This window comes from Panulirus ornatus, chromosome 19 (assembly GCF_036320965.1).
Source record: "Panulirus ornatus isolate Po-2019 chromosome 19, ASM3632096v1, whole genome shotgun sequence".
NCBI lineage: Eukaryota > Metazoa > Arthropoda > Malacostraca > Decapoda > Palinuridae > Panulirus > Panulirus ornatus.
In genome coordinates, this window is record NC_092242.1 from 56,828,093 (window position 1) to 56,845,068 (window position 16,976).

The 16,976-nt window shown below is 39.3% G+C and overlaps 1 protein-coding gene across 1 annotated transcript in view; it reads left to right on the forward strand.

Annotated features, from left to right (window-relative positions):
- The window catches only part of Nubp2 (NUBP iron-sulfur cluster assembly factor 2), a 22,526-nt gene continuing 5,550 nt past the window's right edge, over positions 1 to 16,976 (forward strand). Inside the window, exons 1-5 of the mRNA XM_071673935.1 lie at positions 1 to 421; positions 5,316 to 5,520; positions 10,084 to 10,196; positions 13,913 to 14,021; positions 16,418 to 16,571. Of these exons, the coding sequence (XP_071530036.1) occupies positions 406 to 421; positions 5,316 to 5,520; positions 10,084 to 10,196; positions 13,913 to 14,021; positions 16,418 to 16,571 (597 nt within the window). The 5' untranslated portion in view covers positions 1 to 405. The remainder of the gene's footprint in view (positions 422 to 5,315; positions 5,521 to 10,083; positions 10,197 to 13,912; positions 14,022 to 16,417; positions 16,572 to 16,976) is intronic.

A 16,976-nucleotide genomic window follows, 5' to 3' on the forward strand; every position in this document is an offset into this window, starting at 1 on the left:
TTTTTTTTTTTTTTTGCAAAATATTAATTACTGTCTTAAGGTCAAGACTGTGTTGAAACTGACACTATTTCGGTTGCAAAATATTCATTACTGTCAAGACTGTGTCGTAAATGACACTACTTGTTACATAAAAATATTACCGTATGTAACGAGTACAGCTGCTTCCTCGTTACTAAACGACCAATCGTTATTTTACCGACTATTTATCCTCTACCGGGACCACGTCCACGACGACGTTAGTGCTGGCTTATCTGGGGAGGGCAGAAGGATAATGTAGTGTTACTTCATGTGTGATAAGGCCATTGCGTCCTTAATATCGTAGTGTAGTTACTGCCTTGCCTTGGTCATCTTTTCTGGGGTGAAGATAGTGAGATTAACGAAGAACTTCAAGGGAAACTGACCATAATGACATCGAGTATAGGTAAGCCTCATACTTTTAACTAATTCAGTATCTCATTGTTAGGGATACACTTGTTGCGCACCATAATAATAATTTTTTTTGGAAAACAGGTTGTTAGATAATACTAGTCAGGGTAGAGCATGGTTGTGGTGGTTGTATCATATGGTTGACCCTGGTCTTAGGGAAGATAATGTAGTAGTTGTTGGTCACGATTGTGCATGTGAACAAGACACAAACAAAACCGACCATTAGTTGAAGTTGTCATGACATTTTTACAAAGTAAAATATGTTACAAGTTATGATAAGGGGCCAGAATGCTACCAGCGCAATTAGGGGAGCCGCCACACAAGAGTAAACGGTAGTTTAGGGGCACCAGAGACATGATTTACGAGTTTGGGTATAATTCGCATGGATTGACCCAGTTGATTTCAGCCTGGAGAGCATGATCTGAAGCATTTGTTTCCTTTTGAAAAATGATGTACGAGCTATGATCAGGTGGAATATAAGACAGAGAAACACTTGTAATCATCAAGAGAACCTATGGAAACTTCACTTCGAAATATTCCATATCCATTGCCATCATCTTCCCTTTACCACATATAATGCATGTGGTTTAAGTATATATATATATATATATATATATATATATATATATATATATATATATATATATATAGGGGAAATTCAGTTTGGAGAGGTTTTTACAGGTTTTGTTGTGTAGAAATGTTTGCCCTCCCCGCTATCATTGTTTATATTAGGAAAGAAAAGTAAAGCTTCAAATAACATTCAACTATTCAAGGTTAGGATTTAATGTACTCATTTGGTTTAGGTATTATTTTAGTGTTGGTTTTAAGTTAGGTTAAGGGTGAGCTGTCGCTTTGTGGTTGCATATACCTATTGGTATGAAAAGATCCTGTTTAAGTGCACCACAGAAGTAACTTGCATTTGGTTGAAACATATCAGTGGACTACTTTGAGTAGGTACAGTTGGTTTCGACTATGGAAATTTGTGTATTACTGCTCAAATTATCACAATATTAGGGTTAACAAAGTGGACAGGGCTTTGAAGATGAAGGACTTTTAGATTAAGATATGGATAATTTATGACATAGCATTTAATAACATAGCTAAAGTAAACCTAACCTAACCCAGCCTTGGTGCGGCCTTAATTGAAATGTGTTCTTACACCTAAATAATAGAGATTTTTGATGTATATCAATCTGAGATGGGCATTTCTCAGAGATGGTAATGTACTGATAATGGGGGATTTCAATTATAAAGTGACTGACTTAGGGAATGTGGATTCTCAGGGTGACAGGGAGCCTTAGAAACAAGCTTTTAGAGTATATACAGGAAAATTTTGTTTGCTACCACGTCAGTCAATAGGCTAGAATAAGGGAATCTGACATCAGTACTACATCTAATCTTCTCACAGATAAGCATGGATATGAAGATTACCATACTATACTGTATATGTTAACCAATTGAAAAAATTATGCAGTGCTTAAGTTTCAAAATAAGGAAATTAAAAGAGCAGAGATGAGACAAGGCATAAAGGAGGTATAATCATGGGAACTTGCTTGCCTTCATTCCATTCCTAGCACCACCCCACCCCACAGGAAACAGCATCGCTACCCATAGCTTTGGTGATGTAACGCCAGGAAATCAGACAAAATAGACCACATTCGTTCACACTCAGTCTCTAGCTCTTATGTGTAATGCATCAAAACCACAGCTTCCTATCCACATCCAGACCCCACAGACCTTTCCATGGTTTACCCCAGATGTTTCGCATGCCCTGGTTCAGTATATTGACAGCACGTTGACCCTGGTATACAACATCATTGCAGTTTACTCTATTCCTTGCATACCTCTTACCCTCCTGTATGTTCAGGCCCCAATTGTTCAAAATCTTTTTCACTCCATCCTTCCACCTCCAGTTTGGTCTCCCACTTCTTGTTTCCTCCACACCTGACACATATATATCCTCTTTGTCAATCTTTCTTCACTCATTCTCTCCATAAATCTAAACCATTTCAAGACACCCTCTTCTGTTCTCTCAACCACACTCTTTTTATTTCCGCATATCTCTTTTACCCTTTCGTTGCTTACTGGATCAAACCACCTGACACCTCATACATGTCCTCAAACATTTCATTTCTAACACATTCACCCTCTTCCATACAAGCCTCTCTATACCCCATGCCTTGCAACCATATAGCATTGTTGGAACTACTGTTCCTTCGTACACACCGATTTTTGCTCTGAGATAATTTTCTCTCCTTCCACACATTCTTCATTGCTCCTAGAACCTTTTCCCCCTACCCTACCCTGTGACTCACTTCAGCTTCCATGGTTCCATTTGCTGCTAAGTCCACTTCCAGTTATCTAAAACACTTCACTTCCTACAGTTTGTCTCCATTCATAGTTGTTTAATTTGTTTATGGATGGGATGGTTAGGGAGGTGAAAGCAAGAGTTTTGCAGAGAGGGGCAAGTATGCAGTCTGCTGTGGATGAGAGGGCTTGGGAAGCGAGTTAGTTGTTGTTTGCTGATGATATAGCGCTGGTGGCTGATTTGGGTGGGAAACTGCACAAGTTGGTGTCTGAGTTTGGTAAAGTGTGTGAAGGGAGAAAGTTGAGAGTAAATGTGAATAAGAGCAAGGTTTTTAGGTTCAGTAGGGTTGAGGGACAAGTTATTTGGGAGGTATGTTTGAATGGAGAAGAACTGGAGGAAGTGAATTGTTTTAGGTATCTGGGAGTGGATTGGCAGCAGATGGAAGCAGAGGTGTCACAGGGTGGGGAAGGGGGCGAAGGTTCTGGGAATGTTGAAGAATATGTGAAAGGCGAGAACATTATCTCGGAGAGTATAATGGATATGTTTGAAGGAATAGTGGTTCCAACAATGTTATATGGTTGCAAGGCATGGGCTGTAGATGGGGTTGTGTGGAGGAGGGTGGATGTGTTTGAAATGAAATGTTTGAGGACTATATGTGATGTGAGGTGGTTTGATCGAGTAAGTAATGAAAAGGTAAGAGAGATGTGCGATATTCAAAAGAGTGTGGTTGAGAGAGCAGAAGAGGGTGTGTTGAAATGGTTTTGTCACATGGAGAGAACGAGTGAGGAAAGATTGACAAAGAGGATATATGTGTCAGAGGTGGAGGGAAGAAGAAGCGGGAGACCAAATTGGAGGAAGGATGGAGTGAAAAAGATTTTGAGTGATTGGGGCCTGAACATACAGGAGGGTGAAAGGCGTGCAAGGAATAGAGAGAATTGGAATGATATGGTATGATGGGGTCGACGTGCTGTCAATGGATTGAACCAGGGCATGTGAAGCATCTAGGGTAAACCATTGGAAAGGTCCGTGGGGCCTGTATGTGGAAAGGGAGCTGTGGTTTCGGTGCATTACACCACTGTTTCCCATGTTAGCAAGATAGTGCAAGGAAACAGATGAAAGAATGGCCCAACCCATCCACATACACATGTACACACATATATGCCCACACAAGCACATATACATACCTATACATTTCAGTGTATACATATACTTACATACACAGACATATATGTGCATGTACATTATTCATACTTGCTTCCTTCATCTCTTCCCGTCCCCACCCCGCCACACATGATTTGGCACCCCCCTCCCCCCTCGTGCATGCGAGGTAGCGCTAGAAAAAGACAACAAAGGCCACATTCATTTCGTTCACTCTCAGTCTTTAGCTGTCATGTGTAATGCACCGAAACTGCAGCCCCCTTTCCACATCCAGGCCCCACAAAACTTTCCATATTTTACCCCAGACGTTTCACATGCCCTGGTTTAATCCATTGACAGCACATCGACCCCGGCACACCACATCTTTCCAGTTCACTCTGTTTCTTACACGCCTTTCACCCTCCTGTATGTTCAGGCCCCGATCACTCAAAATCTTTTTCATTGTATCCTTCCACCTCCAATTTGGTCTCCCACTTCTCCTCGTTCCCTCCGCCTCTGACACATATATCCTCTTTGTCAGTCTTTCCTCACTCATTCTCTCCATGTGACCAAACCATTTCAATATACCCTCTTCTGCTGGGTAAACCATGGAAAGTTTTGTGGGGCCTGGATGTGGAAAGGTAGCTGTGGTTTCTGTGCATTACACATGACAGCTAGAGACTAAGTGTGAACAAATGTGGCCTTTTGTTGTCTTTTCCTAGCGCTACCTTGATGCGCATGCTGGGGGAGTAGGGTGCTATTTCATATGTGGCGAATGGATGAAGGCAGCAAGTATGAATATATACATGTACATATATGTATATGTCTGTATATGTATATATATCCTCACCTGGCCCCCTTCTCTGTCCCTTCTTTTGGAAAATTAAAAAAAAACGAGAGGGGAGGATTTCCAGCCCCCCGCTCCCTTCCCTTTTAGTCGCCTTCTACAACATGCAGGGAATACGTGGGAAGTATTCTTTCTCCCCTATCCCCTATATATATATGCATGTATACATTGAAATGCATAGGTATGTATATGAGCGTGTGTGCATTTATCTATATGCATGTGTATGTGGGTGGGTTGGGCCATTCTTTAGTCTGTTTCCTTGCGCTACCTTGCTAACATGGGAGACAGCTAATAAGTATGATAAATAAATAGATAGATAGATAAATATAGCATTAATGAGAGGGCTTTGATTATTGCTTCAGTTGGCTGTACTGTCTTGTGTAACACGATAAAGGGTAAATGTTCATAAGTAATTGGTTTTATGGTTGTTAATTTCGCACCCAGAACCTGGTATGCAGGGGAGTGCCATTCCCTGCACCCCACTCACTATGCACCTGCTACTTTGTGGCTTTTAGCTTCTTCAAAAGATATTATACCATATAAGTACCCCAAATTCTTGTGTATATTATGATTTTTAACCTATACTCCTTTTAACAGAACCAGTTCTGCAAGGAGTGGGCCACACCATGTTAGTGCTTTCAGGGAAGGGTGGTGTAGGCAAGAGCACTGCAGCAGTTCAACTTGCAGCCACACTTAAATCAGCTGGTCATCGGGTTGGTATATTAGATATTGACCTCTGTGGTCCCTCCATACCTCGCATGATGGGTGTTGAAGACAGGGATGTTCTCACTACTCCTGATGGGTAAGTAATAGTGTTGCAACATTTTTATGCAATTTTAGTTAGTAAATTTGATTATAAAAGTTATTTATTATTTTTTTTTTTTTTTTTTTTTTTTTTTTATACTTTGTCGCTGTCTCCCGCGTTTGCGAGGTAGCACAAGGAAACAGACGAAAGAAATGGCCCAACCCCCCCCCCCATACACATGTACATACACACGTCCACACACGCAAATATACATACCTACACAGCTTTCCATGGTTTACCCCAGACGCTTCACATGCCTTGATTCAATCCACTGACAGCACGTCAACCCCTGTATACCACATCGCTCCAATTCACTCTATTCCTTGCCCTCCTTTCACCCTCCTGCATGTTCAGGCCCCGATCACACAAAATCTTTTTCACTCCATCTTTCCACCTCCAATTTGGTCTCCCTCTTCTACTCGTTCCCTCCACCTCCGACACATATATCCTCTTGGTCAATCTTTCCTCACTCATTCTCTCCATGTGCCCAAACCATTTCAAAACACCCTCTTCTGCTCTCTCAACCACGCTCTTTTTATTTCCACACATCTCTCTTACCCTTACGTTACTTACTCGATCAAACCACCTCACACCACACATTTTCCTCAAACATCTCATTTCCAGCACATCCATCCTCCTGCGCACATCTCTATCCATAGCCCACGCCTCGCAACCATACAACATTGTTGGAACCACTATTCCTTCAAACATACCCATTTTTGCTTTCCGAGATAATGTTCTCGACTTCCACACATTTTTCAAGGCTCCCAAAATTTTCGCCCCCTCCCCCACCCTATGATCCACTTCCGCTTCCATGGTTCCATCCGCTGACAGATCCACTCCCAGATATCTAAAACACTTCACTTCCTCCAGTTTTTCTCCATTCAAACTCACCTCCCAATTGACTTGACCCTCACCCCTACTGTACCTAATAACCTTGCTCTTATTCACATTTACTCTTAACTTTCTTCTTCCACACACTTTACCAAACTCAGTCACCAGCTTCTGCAGTTTCTCACATGAATCAGCCACCAGCGCTGTATCATCATATATATATATATATATATATATATATATATATATATTCCAAAAAAGAGAAAAAATTTAATTTCATTTGGATTGTTTACTGTATGTGAAAATAGCATAAAGCACATTCATTATCCACCAGTTTTATACTCTGTAAACATATTTACTAGTCTGCCCAAAGTAGATATCCAGCAGGGCTTAAGCTGAGTTTCATTGGCAGCCACTTCCACATGAAAAGTCTCAGGGTTTATATTATAAACTTGCTAGACTAAGAAACACTTTTAAGATCCTAGGACACATGTTGGATGGTTTATCACTTTGCAAGTCATACTTAACTCATTAAATTTTTAACTCAGGTATCTTTATCAGAGGAACATTGTGTAAAAATGGTATTGTTGTTTATGAAAATGCCGAAAGTAATGTTAGTATATTTACCACAGTGACCTGTGCTTACCTATTATTGAAGTTCCAGCCATCAGGTCAAGTTGTTTTTCCCTGATTAACTGAGTCCTGTAAAAGGGTAGAGTGTTTTGCTGAATATGTAGAATCTTATTTCATAGTAATTCATAAAATGGTTTTAGCATTAAAAATGTCCTACATGGTTCCTGTGTGCTAATTGTGTAGCATACTTGAGAAAATTTTTAACCTTATGGCTAACAATTGGACAGTCACTTAGGGAATTAGAGAACTCTTCTTGGCACATCCCCAATCAACACAAAATGAGAGAGTTTGGCTTTCAAGTTTGGGAACCAATGTGGCAGTTTAAGTGATGCCCCTCTGATGGCCTCCCAGTAGGCCTCTGTATTTGTCTTCCTGATCATACTACCATAAGTTACTGATTCAGTAAAATGATGTGCCAGGCAAGGATTACAATTCCAGAATGATGTTTTTGTACCATCAGTCTGAAAAGTCTCAGTTGATTCCCATTCAGATATTTACTTGGCCCAGGCATAGTTAATGCACTTGGATGAGTTCTCTTTGTCTTCCAAGGGGAGTTGTTTTGGGCTTTGAAAATTATTTCAGCAGTCTGAACCTAGGTATGGTGTGTCTTTGTTGATTAAAGCACCTTTTGGGTAAGTTCATTTTACAGCTCAGTGCAGTGACATGGCAAGACTAACAAGGTGACTTCCTATGTAAACAAGCCTTTCCATCTTTAAACCATTGACTACCAATGTGCTGTATACAGTATGGGATGCCTCTGGCAGTTGCATGTATGCTGTACTTCATACAGTATGGGACTTATAAAAATCTTGGGCACCCTTACATTCCTCCTTTGTGTACACAATTCCATGCATTCTTTCCCCATTTCTTTTCTTCCAATGCTGTTCCACTCTGTTTCCCCATTTCACAGGTGGTCGTCCTCTCACAAAGTTCATGTAATTAAAGTTCTTTCTTTGTAAATAACATGTAAACATTCAATGGCATATTTGTAAAAATTATGTAAGTTTGTGAAAGGTATGTAAAATGCTTATAAAATACTTGTGTAATGTGAAATCTTGCCTTGAAAAAAATCATATACCATGTAATGTGATAAGATTAGAATGCAATCACAGATAAAACCATTAATATGTGGTGATCTGCTCATAGATAAGGAGCATCCATACTGCCAGCATAAATCCTGTCCATCCCTTCAGCATCCTCCAACATCAACACAGTGGAATGAACTATTTTTTTGATGAATTATGATATTGATATACTCTTTAATGAAAAGGAATTTTTACATTATTTATGTTTTGTGCTTATGGGGATGAATCTTGGAGGCAGTACCACTGTTTAAGGGTTAATTGAGGTGAGTCATGGTATTTTCTGAATAGTTTTTGGAAAAGTTTTGATTAACAATATATAGCGGAGAATGGGTTAGTGAGACAGCATAGACCTTCAGAGTCATGTTTTATTACTACTTTTCATAAGCAGGTTCATCAGTAATGTCTTCCTTTTCAAAAGAAATTTGTCAAACAAATCACTGCATGTACATGTCTCATAAAAGGGTTCATATACTTGAAAGGAAGGATCTTGGTTTTGCCCCTCCATAATCTCCAAGTTTTTGCTTTCCAACTCCAAAAGTAAACCTGGTCAGTTATTGCTCGCTTGCAGTTTAGAAACTAGACTAGGTGCCTTCATTTAGGATCTTGGACATAAATTATGTGATTCTATGACCTTATGACCCCTTACAGGAATTATATATATAACTTTATATCTAAATGAAATTCAGTAGTTTATCAGTCATACAATTTCAGTACACCAGTTTTGTGAATATCTTTTGATGTCAGTTTGGGACAGTGTTTAGCCTTAATGTAGAATAGAGGATTTAAGACTTCATTTCCCAGAGGATCGTTTTTACTGTCCCAGACTTGAGAGTTTTTTGTAAATTTCCAGGAAGACCATTTTATCCATTGTTAGGTTACAGCTACGGTATGTAATGGATTTGATCAGTGCCTTCAAGTATCTGAGAGAGACTTGCATAGCAGTAGGTTGAATAACTGTTTACTCATTAGTTTTACACCATCAGTCACCATATTATGGAGAGCTCATTGTCAGGCTCAGAAAATCTGTTTTAGTATCTGAGAGACTCCTCTGAGTTTAGAGATGACATCTAGAGATGCTAACCATTCCAGTTGATTCATCCTGCCTGGACAATTGCAGTATTGATATGGTGATAAAAAGAGAGCTCAGGGTGGCTATATGATGTCTCTTAGCTGGATGTGACATAGTTTACAGTGTTTATGGTCTGCTGACTGTTGGTGGGTGTCATTAGCAGTATGGAACTGCTAGATATGAGTGGGAAATGGTTTTCTTAAAAAGTTTTGCTGAACTGAATTATAAAAGAACCTTTGAGAACTTGTTTCCATAGCTTACAAGGAAAGCACAGAAAAGTCTCATGAGAATTTAAAAAAGTAAAGAATCTTTTTTTTGCTAGTATGATATTATCTTAATTGACCTGAGGAAAGAGGGAATCATATACTGAAGCAGAGGTAAAGTGAATGCCCATTGTCTAATATTTAGAATGATTTACCATTTGATTAAGCTGTTCCATCTTTGGTCTGCCTAATAGGCCTAAACATAGTGGTCTGAAGATGTGCATCATCATTTCCTTATTCACCCCATTTGTTTATTGGTGAACACATGATATTGTTTGTAATAAGCAGAATGTCTAAAGTATTGTAGGTTTACCTAACAGGTAAGATTGATTTTTGTATAGTTTTGGAAGAGCTCGATATTTGTAAGTGGTCATCTTGGAGGTAAGATTGATTTTTGTATAGTTTTAGAAGAGCTCGATATTTGTAAGTGGTCATCTGTGGTGGTTTAGAGCCACTGCACAATGATTTTTTAGGGGCTTGTTGAATTATTAATGTTCAGAGACATACTTGGACAAACATGAGAGTTGTAATACAATGTACCTTCATCTCACTTCATTGTGGCTTGGAAAAGTTTCTCTTTACAAAGCTTTATTTTACTTTCTGTAGGTAATTTGAATGACACAATTTCATCATAGTTTTCAAAGAATGTATGACATCCCTCTCTTAATTTTTGCAGGAAGTGGATTCCAGTTTATGTTGATGAAGAAAAAAGATTAAGTGTTATATCTATTGCATTTTTCTTGGATTCTAAGAATGATGCAGTCATCTGGAGGGGTCCAAAGAAAAATGGTAAGATAATAAAGCAAATTTCTTATTTTTTCAATGCATAAGAATATTTACATTTATTGTATTTTATTATAATACTTGTTCGCTGTTTCCCATGTCAGTGAAGTAGCACCAAGAAACAGACAAAGAAAGACCCATCTACTTATAAACACTCATATATACATACACATCCATACACTTACATGTACATAATATACATGTCAGCATGTACACATATACTTATTTATACTTCCGTGCCTTCATCCATTCCTGGTGACACCCTGCCCCACAGGAAACAGCATTGCCAACCCATGCATCAGCAAAGAAGCACCAGGAAAACAGACAAAAAAGGCCACATTCATTCACACTCAGTCTCTAGCAGTCATGTGTAATGCACCGAAACTAAAGCTTTCCTATCCAAATCCAGGCCCCATGGACCTTTCCATGGTTTTCCCCAGACGCTTCGCATCCCCTGGTTCATTCGGTTCTTTGACAGCTTATTGACCCTGGTATACCACATCATTTCAATTCACTCTTTATATATTTAGGAGTGTGTGTGTGTCATATGTAATGTATCGAAGCCACAGCTTCTTATTCGCATCCAGGCCCCACAGACCTTTCTATGGTTTACCCTAGACATTTCATATGCCCTGGTGCAGTCCATTGACAGCATGTCGACCCCAGTATACCACATCGTTCCAGTTCACTCTGTTCTGTGCACACCTCTCACCCTACTGCATGTTCAGGCCTCAATTGCTCAAAATCTTTTTCACTCCATCTTTCCACCTCCAATTTGGTCTCCTGCTTCTCCTTGTTCCCTCCACTTCTGACACATATATCCTCTTTGTCAGCCTTTCCTCACTCATTCTCTATATATGTCCAAACCATTTCAACACACCCTTTTCTGCTCTCTCATCCAGACTCTTTTATTAACACACCTCTCTCTTACCCTGTCACTACTTACTCGATCAAACTACCTCACAGCACATATTGTCCTCAAACATTTCATTTCCACTACATCCACCCTCCTATGCACAACCCCATCTATAGCTTGTTCCTTGCAACCTTATGATATTGTTGGAACTACTTTTCCCTCAAACATACCCATTTTTGCTTTCCAAGATAACAATCTTTCTTTCCATACATTCTTCATTGCTCCCAGAACCTTTGCTCCCCCCACACCCTATGAATCACTTCTTCCATGGTCCCATTTGCTGTCAAGTCCACTCCCAGATATCCAAAATACTTCACTTTCTCCAATTTTTCTCCATTCAAACTTACATCCCAACTGACTTGTCCATCAACCCTGTTAAACCTAATAATGTTGCTCTTATGACATTTACTCTCGACTTTCTCCTTTCACACACTTTTCCAAACTCAGTCACCAACTTCTTCAGTTTCTCACCTGAATCAGCCACCAATGCTTTATCATTGGTGAACAACAATTGACTCCCTTCCCAAGCCCTTTCATCCCCAACAGACTGCATACTCACCCCTCTCTCCAAAACTCTTGCATTTACCTTTCTAACCACCCCATCCATAAACAAATTAAACAACCATGGAGACATCACACACCCCTTGCCGCAGACCGACCTTCACTGGGAACCAATCACTCTCCTCTTTTCTTACCCATACACATGTCTTACACCTTTAATAAAAACTTCTCACTGCATCTAGCAGCTTACCTCCCACACCATATATTCCTGAAGACCTTCCACAAAGCCTCTCTATCAACCCTATTATATGCCAGGACTGAACCAGGACATATGAAGCAGCCAGATGAAAACACAGAAAGGTCCATGGGCCTGGTTGTGGACCGGGGCTGCTGTTTTGGTGCATTACACACAACAGTGAGAGAATGGATGCAAGCAAATGAGGCCTTTTCTTTGTTTCTGGCACTGCCTCACTAATACAGAATTGGTGAATAAATATGAATGAAAAAGAAAAATCACTTTATACTATATATGTCCTGCCCAAGGAGTCCCTTCTAACTTAATGATGTTATGCAGTCATATGAAGCTCCCTTAGTACCCGAGAAATTGGCCATGTCCACTGGGTTGGACCATAGATTGTAAAGTGCATGATATGTGTGCATCTGTGTGCAGAGAGTGGAGGGCCATGAAGAAATAAGTTTTCATTGTCATAGTTGTGGCAGTTGCACTGAGGGCAAGAAGGGTCTTTACTTCTCAGCTTTAGAAACATTTCCTTCATTCTTCATTTAATACTGGGAAAACACCTTTCCTGATCTATCATTTGTATTCCTTAGGAGACTGTATGATTTTGGATAACCATATTAAAAGGATAATCGAATTTCATTATTTTGTAACCATGCTCTACCATAGAGTTTTTCAGTCGCAGAATTTTCCTACTCTATTCTAGTACTTTTCAGGATACCATATCTTTAAGTTGGTATATTCTAAGTACAAACAATCTCACTGTAGTCATAACTGAGGTGCTTCCAACTGTCATGCTTTCCTTCCCACTGGCATCCTCATTCCTAACTTTCAGATCCTAACTAATCATCCTGATTGTGTCAGTTACCTTAATCAGAGTCCCACAGTATGTAAGTTTGATTTCTTCTCTGCATATCTTGGAAATATCCCTTAATTTTCTCTCTTCTTCCAAGATGTAGAGAAAGACTCTCTGGAGGTTAGACTAAAATGTGTAGCCTATCTTGATATATTTGACAAATCTGTTCTCCTACTCTGGTTTCCTATACCCTCCTCACTTGGTGTAAATAGAGCCAGCAGCCTTTTATAGCACTCATAAATGGCTAGGAAGAAGAGTTCAGATGCCATTTTTTGACTGAAAATTTTGAAAGAAAAATCCTCAAACCTTGAGATGAAAGCTGACTCATTGCAGTTGCCAGTTTGAGATAAACATTTCTAGTCTCTTTTTAATATTGTTTTTCCTTACTGGGTCTCTGTGCTCCATGATTATTTGCTTCCATTCCAGTTTTACGCCTTCTTTCATAAGTGCATTGGTCAATGCCTCTCCTATCAGTTACTGTAAGTTATGAGCCATTTTACCTCTGCCTCCATGGATATTTACTCTTTACTCCTAAAACATGCCTGGGTCCCTTATGTTTGTTCTTCACCCCATTACCTGAGGAATATGTGTCTAACGAGGATTTTCATTGGGTGATGTAGATTAATAAGGGGTTTTGCAAAGGAAAGCCATTGTTGGTTGTGGTGTTTTTGGGAAGTGACACAATTGGTAGATCATTTTCTTGTGAATTGCCTTGTGCCCATTGAGATTTTAATGAAAAGACAAGAATAGTAGGAAATTAGGAAAAAAGGAAGTAGTGTCACTTACAAATAACAGAATTAAAATCACCAAACCAGAAAACACATTATACTGTTGGGTTGTTTGTATACCCAGATGATGCCTCTTTCATTGAACTACATTTTTACAGTTTGACACATGTTACATCTTAGCTTTTGGATATGTGGGAAACTAAGCTCTCAGAGCTTGGGGTCTTCATTTATTTAATTTGAATGTGTGCTGTAAAAAAAATTCCAGTTTAAAACAAAATATAGTTTTTACATGGTCTGGCTTGTGATTCAGATTTTAGTTAGCTTAGGGATTAGGTTTATTTGTTCATTTCTTAATGATTTCAGGTTGATAATGTCAGTATAGTGAAACCTACTGACCTATCCCAGTTATTCTAAGGAATTAGTACATACTTTTTATACATGAATTATAATCTTTGTATTCTGATATTTTATTCAATATTGCAGCCATGATTAAGCAGTTACTAACAAGTGTTTTGTGGGATGTTGACTACTTGATCATTGACACACCTCCAGGCACTTCTGATGAGCATATTTCTGTCATGGAAAATATAAGGTAAATACCCTTTCAGAATTTACCATATCAGTATGTAAATTTAGAATACCCATCTAAAAGTACCTGATAATGAGCTGTGTGCCAAATGTGTATTTGTATATATTTCTTTTTATACGACCTTGTCGTAAGAGTAAATGTGAATAAGAGCAAGGTTATTAGGTACAGTAGGGTTGAGGGTCAAGTCAATTGGGAGGTAAGTTTGAATGGAGTAAAACTTGAGGAAGTAAAGTGTTTTAGATATCTGGGAGTGGATCTGGCAGCGGATGGAACCATGGAAGCGGAAGTGGATCATAGGGTAGGGGAGGGGGCGAAAATCCTGGGAGCCTTGAAGAATGTGTGGAAGTCGAGAACATTATCTCGGAAAGCAAAAATGGGTATGTTTGAAAGAATAGTGGTTCCAACAATGTTGTATGGTTGCAAGGTGTGGGCTATGGATAGAGTTGTGCGCAGGAGGATGGATGTGCTGGAAATGAGATGTTTGAGGACAATGTGTGGTGTGAGGTGGTTTGATCGAGTAAGTAACGTAAGGGTAAGAGAGATGTGTGGAAATAAAAAGAGTGTGGTTGAGAGAGCAGAAGAGGGTGTTTTGAAATGGTTTGGGCACATGGAGAGAATGAGTGAGGAAAGATTGACCAAGAGGATATATGTGTCGGAGGTGGAGGGAACGAGGAGAAGTGGGAGACCAAATTGGAGGTGGAAAGATGGAGTGAAAAAGATTTTGTGTGATCGGGGCCTGAACATGCAGGAGGGTGAAAGGAGGGCAAGGAATAGAGTGAATTGGATCGATGTGGTATACCGGGGTTGACGTGCTGTCAGTGGATTGAATCAAGGCATGTGAAGCGTCTGGGGTAAACCATGGAAAGCTGTGTAGGTATGTATATTTGCGTGTGTGGACATATGTATATACATGTGTATGGGGGTGGGTTGGGCCATTTCTTTTGTCTGTTTCCTTGCGCTACCTCGCAAATGCGGGAGACGGCGACAAAGCAAATAAAAACAAAAAAACCAAAAAATGACCCTGTCATGTGATGGTTCTTCCTTGATAGCAAAATAATACATGGTGTTGTCTGTTTCAGACATTGTTGATCATGATATATAGGAGTCTTACTTAATGAAAGATTGATAATTTATTGGGAACCTTTTATACAGGTACACCACTGATATTTCGGTACTCTTGGTTCCAAAGCCTTGTCGGATTAACCATTTTGCCAGACCAACTTTAGTCACATAATAATAACTCATCAGCTTACCTCTAACCCATTAATTGTACATCTCCCATGTGTCTAAAGTATTCGTCTGCATTACACACCTGCTCAGAACTGAGGTGCTCATCTGCTACGAGTTTTGCAAATTCGTTCACTACTAGGCAGCTCCTTTGTGGTATGAAGACCACTTCTTTCCACACACTTTATTCATGGAAATTCCATAACGCTTCTTGAATCTTTGAAGCCATCCTTCACTATAGTCAAGCTCATTTTGTAATTCAAGTTCTTTATGGAACAACTTAGCCTGGTCCATTATCATGCTACCTGACAAGTCCACTCCATCATTCCAACGCTGTCAAAACCATTCCGTCATCACTCGATCATGCTCAGTACTCATACCTTCTTTCATGGTTCTTCTAACTATCATTTGCTTCTTGGAATCACTGTCTTCATAGAAACATCGAAACACCACGGTCCATTTTTGCTTTCTGAGATAATGTTCTCGCCTTCCACACATTTTTCAACGCTCTCAGATCCTTCGCCCCCTCCCCCACCCTGTGACTCACTTCCATTTCTATGGATCACTAGTACACGTGTCTGACCAACCACATTCATGATGATGTAATCCTTATAACTGATTCGCCCTTAATCTTTGACTTGTAACATACTTATCTGCTTTTGTGTGAACTCATAACCATGCAAAAGAATTTGAGAATTAAATCTTTAATGAGTATTTTAGTTTTGAATGTGTCAAACATTTGAATCAATTGTTTACCATTTTTAAAGAATGTATGCCTAATTTGTTCATTTATTATGTAAAATATTTCTCATTTTTATTTCAGGATATTAACTTTATTCATAATTATCACTACCAGCATAATTGATTTGCACTCTGACTGACCTGTCTGTAGAGTTGATGTGAATGGCAGTGTTTGTCTCTTTTGATGAAACCCTCCATTTTGCAGTGAAAAAGTAGAAGCACTTATTACATATTAGTGTGAAAGTTTTTGTTTCACCTTAACACAGTGGGTGTAAGTTTTGGTTATGCATAAATGCTCTGAGAAGCTGTATGTAGTTGCTTCACCTCTTGGAATAAGGAAAGGATGTAATGGTGATAGAAATAAGAGAACTATTCACAGTATGCATATACATACAGTATGTATATTCTGAATACAAAGGATTTTTTTCCAGAGGTGTACCTGTTCTTGGTGCTGTTCTGGTAACAACACCACAGATGGTAGCAGTTGCTGATGTTGCCAGAGAGCTAACATTTTGTAGACGAACAGGAATCAACGTACTTGGAATTATTGAGAATATGTCTGGCTTTGTCTGTCCTAACTGCTCTGTAAGTAGGTTATATTTTTCATTTTTGTACTGCTACACATTATTTGTTTACATTATTATTTTTTCATACTTGGTTTCTCTTTCCCACATTAACAAGGTTGCACCAGGAATAAAGAAATGGCCTCATTTATTCTTATATACATTCTCAAGCTGTTGTGTGAAGCACAACGACCATGGCCCCATCCACAACTAGACCTCTGAGACCTCTGGCTGCATCATGTGCCCTTGTTCAGTCCATTTCAACACTCCCTATATACCATATCACTCAAGTTGGCTCTATCTCATGCGCCTTTCACCCTCTTGCAAGTTCACGTCCTGAGCACATAAAATCTTTTTCACTTTATCCTTCTATCTCCAGTTCAGTCTTCTCCTTCTTGTTTTCTCCTCTTTTGACACATGTATCCTC